The sequence below is a fragment of the Eufriesea mexicana genome, unplaced genomic scaffold (genome assembly GCF_001483705.2).
Source record: "Eufriesea mexicana isolate 0111107269 unplaced genomic scaffold, ASM148370v2 scaffold953, whole genome shotgun sequence".
Lineage (NCBI taxonomy): Eukaryota > Metazoa > Arthropoda > Insecta > Hymenoptera > Apidae > Eufriesea > Eufriesea mexicana.
Genome location: NW_016909094.1, coordinates 487,452 through 493,199, shown reverse-complemented (window position 1 = coordinate 493,199; position 5,748 = coordinate 487,452). Strand labels below are relative to the sequence as shown.

General features: G+C 24.6%; 1 protein-coding gene across 3 annotated transcripts in view; it reads right to left on the bottom strand.

Annotated features, from left to right (window-relative positions):
• The window catches only part of LOC108547199 (blood vessel epicardial substance), an 8,471-nt gene extending 2,901 nt beyond the window's left edge, over window positions 1-5,570 (bottom strand). For all 3 annotated transcript variants that reach the window (XR_001890176.1, XR_001890177.1, XM_017899609.1), the window contains exons 1-8: window positions 5,402-5,570; window positions 4,819-4,993; window positions 4,453-4,714; window positions 3,858-4,225; window positions 2,812-2,969; window positions 2,225-2,327; window positions 1,190-1,330; window positions 426-591 (exon numbers count right to left, since the gene is read on the bottom strand). Coding sequence is in view for 1 of the 3 variants with exons in the window: in XM_017899609.1 (XP_017755098.1) it covers window positions 426-591; window positions 1,190-1,330; window positions 2,225-2,327; window positions 2,812-2,969; window positions 3,858-4,225; window positions 4,453-4,675 (1,159 nt within the window). In the remaining 2 variants the exon portion in view is untranslated. The remainder of the gene's footprint in view (window positions 1-425; window positions 592-1,189; window positions 1,331-2,224; window positions 2,328-2,811; window positions 2,970-3,857; window positions 4,226-4,452; window positions 4,715-4,818; window positions 4,994-5,401) is intronic.
• Between the last annotated feature and the right edge of the window lie 178 nt (window positions 5,571-5,748).

Genomic DNA, 5,748 nt, shown 5'->3' with positions numbered 1-5,748 from the left:
GTATGCGCGCGCGCGTACATACATACATACATACTACATTATTCTTGTTTTGAATCAGTAAATTTACTCGATAAACATTGTTAGAAATGATGGAATATATATGTTTCACTAATATAAATGATATATATATATATAATAATATATTATATAATATATATATAAATGATACAATGATACATAGTATACTCTTGGTCGGGCGTGCGCCGACCACGACGCACGTACGCACGCACGCACACACACACACGCGCGCGGAACATTAAAAGTTTATATTATAAAAATGAACATGTCATTTAATATTTTTTTATATTTGAAAAATGATTAATAGTAAATTTATAGTAGTTGTCTAGAATATTTTTAGATTTCATTAATGCAACAGGATAACTATAATTGTATTGTGAATAAATACAATATAGAAAAGTACTTACCTTGAAGTTGACGACTGATGAGAGCAGTAATACCTTGGCTATCACCAGTCTTTTTCACAACAAAAAGTTTGGTGTCAGGATCATTTTCTAAGGCTCCAATGCCACCCAAACCAATTACTTGTCCATTTTGTTGTTGATGACTGCTAGCAGCCATTGTTTCGCTAACCTAAGATTATATTAAATGCAGATATATAATCAATTTATTGTACATTAAAATTTTCTAAATAAAGATTTTTTTAAAAATGTATAGTAAATGGTTTGTTTTGGAAATAACGTAACCGAAAAAAATGGTTTTACAAAAGTTGTTTGATATGGAGAAAAATATTATATAGCATAAATATTTTGTTTATATCTATTATGGTACAAAGGATAAAAATTAATTTCACTTTTTTTTTAAATGGAATATTTTACTTTCTTATATATAATATGATAGCGTATATTAGAATATATTTAATGTGTTGTTAAAAAAGTCATTTCCTTTTATAAAATGTTTCTCACCATACCATGTGCAAAAAAATATTTATACTACATTTATACAACATAATGTTTCTTTCCATATAAAACAACTTTTGTAAAAATATTTTTTTGTAATATCACTTCCTGAAAAGATAATTCATTATACTTGATTAAAGAGGTCAATCTATAAAATTAATAAAGTTAGAATTATAAATTTATAGTATTAACAGGACCTGCATATATTTATAAAGAAATATTCACACTTAATTAATAAACACAATAACTTTTTTCAGATGATATACACATACCTGCATCAATTTTTTGACTACATCCCTTCCCAAAATATGATCAAATACTGCCTGCAGGAATTGATCACTAATTATGCTTAATTTTAATTTGTCTCTATGCCATAATAATATCCTCGATTCTTCCATAGCTGTTATTGATACCTACACAAATAAATTATTATTTTCAAACAAAAGTATATTTCATAAAATTGTATGTAGGCAACTTATATATTTTTTAAATTTATATTTAAATAAATATAAATTTTTTTATAAGTTTATATTTAAAAGAACTAGAGGGTCTGGTAAAATGTATATAAACCAGAACAGTTTAATTTTCTACTTAAAACTTTATTTTCCAGGAAAACAACTTAAAATTTTCATTTAATATGCACTTACCTTAGTTTGATTTATTTTACTATGAAGAATCAAATTTCCATTCTAACTTTTATTTGTAAAACAAAATACGTATATTTTAGCTATTTTATCATTGTATAATAATTCAAAATTTAAGATATTCAACTAAAGAAGAAAATGTATAAAACTATAATAAAATAAAATCTGATTATACACTAACAAAAATGTACAAATTAATAATTTAAAATCAATATTTTTACAATTTGTTTGGTAATATAAAAAAATGAAATACTTAAGAATTTATTTTATTACCCAACAAATTTTATTTTATAAATTTATGTTTACAGATTCAATAATACCTGGCTATTCTATTACAAATATGAACTATAAGCAAGTCTTCTATGGTATATATTTTCTGATTTCATATGCCTAATACCATTGAATCAGAAATAAACAAACTACATGGTTTCCAATATATGTGAAGTGAAAGACCATCTTCAATGCATATTTAATTAAATGGCTCAAAGTTATAATATAATCTAATAGTGAAGTTTATTTATTAAATCAAAAACGAAACAAATTTAAACAAAGCTTTCAAATTGTTTTCCTTGAAATTTAAATCAAGTATAAAAAAATTATATTGCATTTTTTTACACCTTACAGATAATATGAAATTAAAGATTATAAAAAAAATTCATAAACCTGAAAGTATTCGTCTGTGGAGACACCAAACCATTCTGGAGAATCCAGGAACTGATGTGGGAAGACAATGTGCAATGCTCTTCCATTTTGTGAAACTACTAACCTAAAATACATTAAAAAATTTTAATTTTACTGTTTATTTAAAAATTTGATAAAATATTGATTAATATTTATAGTATAATTTAAGTTAACACTTCTTGATATACAACTACATTCTCTTATCATTTTTTATTAATTTTTCATTTAAATACAAAATATATATTTTAATGTAAAAAAATATAAATTTTATTTATTTAATTTTTGTGTTTACAGTACTAATATAAAAAACTTATACATATCTTTTTGTAATAATATCTTTACTTATTTATATTTCTTATCAAATTATAATTAATTAAAAAATAATTTACTAATGATTAATCTATTACCACTTATATTAAATAGTCGAAACATTTGTGATATATCCTTTAAAAAGCACATGTTTATATTTGTTTAATAAGCTTACTTCAATAACAATTTAAACAAGTTATAGTTTTAAAAAATTATATATGAAATGTAAACATTAACTATTATTTATAACATAAACTTACTTTCCAGAGAGTACCAACGATAAAGAATCGACTTTGGTCACTTTTTCTTGGGCATAAACTTCTTGATATTTCAACTGTCGAATAACCTTCATACAATTTAATACTTTTTTGAACTGATGACGTGATACTCTTAATGGCTGGAACACTGCAATATATACCTGTATGAAAAAGAATGAAATAAAATATGAAATTTATGTAATTTTATTGTAAACTATGTTGGTATATGCAATAAAAAAAAAAAAAGAAAAAAAAACATTTCAATTTCATTTTAATTTAGTAAAATTATTCTTTATTATATTTTTAGTGAATCAGATGATATATTGTATTTAAATATTTTATCCATTAAAAAAAAATATATTAAATTACTAATATCAAAAGCATTACACAAATTTGATGCCACAATAAAATTATACTGCTCAAATTGCATGTAAAAAAGTGCAAAAGAAAAGATTCTATGTAAAAAGCTTGAATTTAATGCAAATGCTATAGCCAAACACACAAACAATTTACTGTAATAAAAATTCTAATGTGTCTATCTATAGCAACTAAAATAAGAATATTACACCACCTAGAAAAAGTAATATTATATAGCAAATAAAATTTAAAAAAATAAAAATCTTGTGTATGTATATCTTTGTATTCTACATATATAGAATATTAATTTAGAAGTAGGAATACACTTCAATACTTACAAAAATATATTTCTATTATACCGTATCATATTAATTCACATATTACATATTAAATATATAATATTTTGAAATAATTGTGTAACATATCTATCTATTAATAGCACGTAATAATGTAAGTATTTTTACATTTAATTACAAAATATAATTATTTTTATATTTATTTAAATATTTTTGGCATGACATATATTTTATTTATATATTTATCTCATCCCAAATATTGAAATTTAAATACATTGGTATTTTATATAATTTTACAAATTCCAAAATCGTTAACATTTCAATACAGTATATATAAATAATATCTTGTGATATCAAGTTAAACAATCATTCCTTTTGATTCTTCTCTTAGCTTACCTCTTCAACTTCCCTTGAAAACTTGATAGGCCTGAGCTTGTAAAGAAGCGTGCATACATGGACGAAGTTGATGGCAACAAACAGAGCATTCCAGAGAGCAGCATCCAGCCAACAAGCTATTGTCCAGCCCCACAAAGCAAGAAAGGCACAGCCCACGAGCAGAGTGCACCTTAAATAAAGTACGCCATGTATGCCACTTGGTGCAAGGTGTGACAATAGAAAGAAGGCATTTGCTAGTTGAAAGTAGATGTGGTTCACAGAAATTCCTTGATATGGTTGGCAGGTAAGAACTCTGTACAGAAAAGTTGGAGGCACTATCGGCGAATGAGGAGAACTGGATCCTTGATTGACCACTGATAGACCAGTAGCTGTAAAGTATTTTTGTTTCAAATATTTGGTGAAATAAATTATATTTAAAACATAAAGCAATAATATAAGAATAAAATTTTTAATTGTAAACTTTTAAATATTGTTTCCTATATTAAAAAATATTTAAAGCAATTAAAGTGTTTAAATTAGTAAATCTACTCAATTAATTGCCATACATAGTACACTATAAATATAAGTATCATGTTATACATATGCATATACATACTAGCTCTATTGTCAGTGGTCACATTCCTACATTCGTCATCTTCATGGTGTGTTGAAACTGGTAGTGATATTTCCGATGTAACAGTATTATGAGGGACATTAAATGCAGCTGCATTTGTTAAGCTGCCATCAATACCAAAAGATGTCCAATACAGAAATATAAAAAATAAAATAGAAGCACGCCAGCCTTCTCGGCTTCCTATAGGATCAAAACAGATCCACATCCCCGCATCACCATCAAGCTAAATCAATTTCGTCTTACTCTATAATAACAAAATAAATAATTTTTCAATTACAGAAAAGTGTGAAAATTAAATATACATCAGATATAGGTACAATTAAAATTAATAATTATTATATTTCATACTTATTCATAGAAAATGTTAAATTGAATATTATATGCCACTTGTAAATATCCTGTCATTTTTCACATCTCTATTCTCAGCTAAAATTAAAGCTTGAAGACAAATACCATCTTGTGGACTTTGAATTAAAGAAAGGTATTTGCATTACCAACAGCTGCAGGAAGACTATAGAAACATCTGTAACATAAATATGCATATATAAAGCAAAAAGTATAATAGATGTTCTCTTCTATAAATTTATCATGTTTCCTATTTTAACAAAAATTTGTTATTTCATTTATGATAATACATATTGAAAAAAAATTTTTTTAAGATCATAAAAAATTGTCTAATAAAATGAATAATTATTTAAACTTTCATGTTCGATAGTATAATAGAATTGCTAATTAAAAATATCAAATTCTATTAAATGAAGAAATGAAGAATTGTTATTATCTGCAATAGTAAATTTAATATTATTTTATGAATTTATAAAAAGGATATTAATTTTAAATAAATATATTTTATGATGACTTTCATATGCAAGCGATCGTGAATATTGACGCATGTTATAAAGTATCATATCTAAATCAATAAATAACTTACTCATGGAAAATTTTAAAAGATGAAAACGTACGCAAGGCATACAGATGAAAAAGTAAACTATAACGTCAAGTAATTTGATAGTTAGAATAAACCGAACTCGTATACGAAACAAACTTGCTTATCTAATGAACGTCAAACTAGCAGAAAGACGTTACTTTAGCGAGGACGAGCAAAGACGACGGTAGAGAAGTAGGAATCAAAAAGGGGATAAAATAGGCCACGCGGCCCCTGATTTAAGGTTTGTTCAAAAATTTACTAACAAATACAAACGACATTTAAAATAAAATTTAAATCATTTTAACTGATATAAAAATTAATTATAAATAAAAATTTATGAAATATAACTA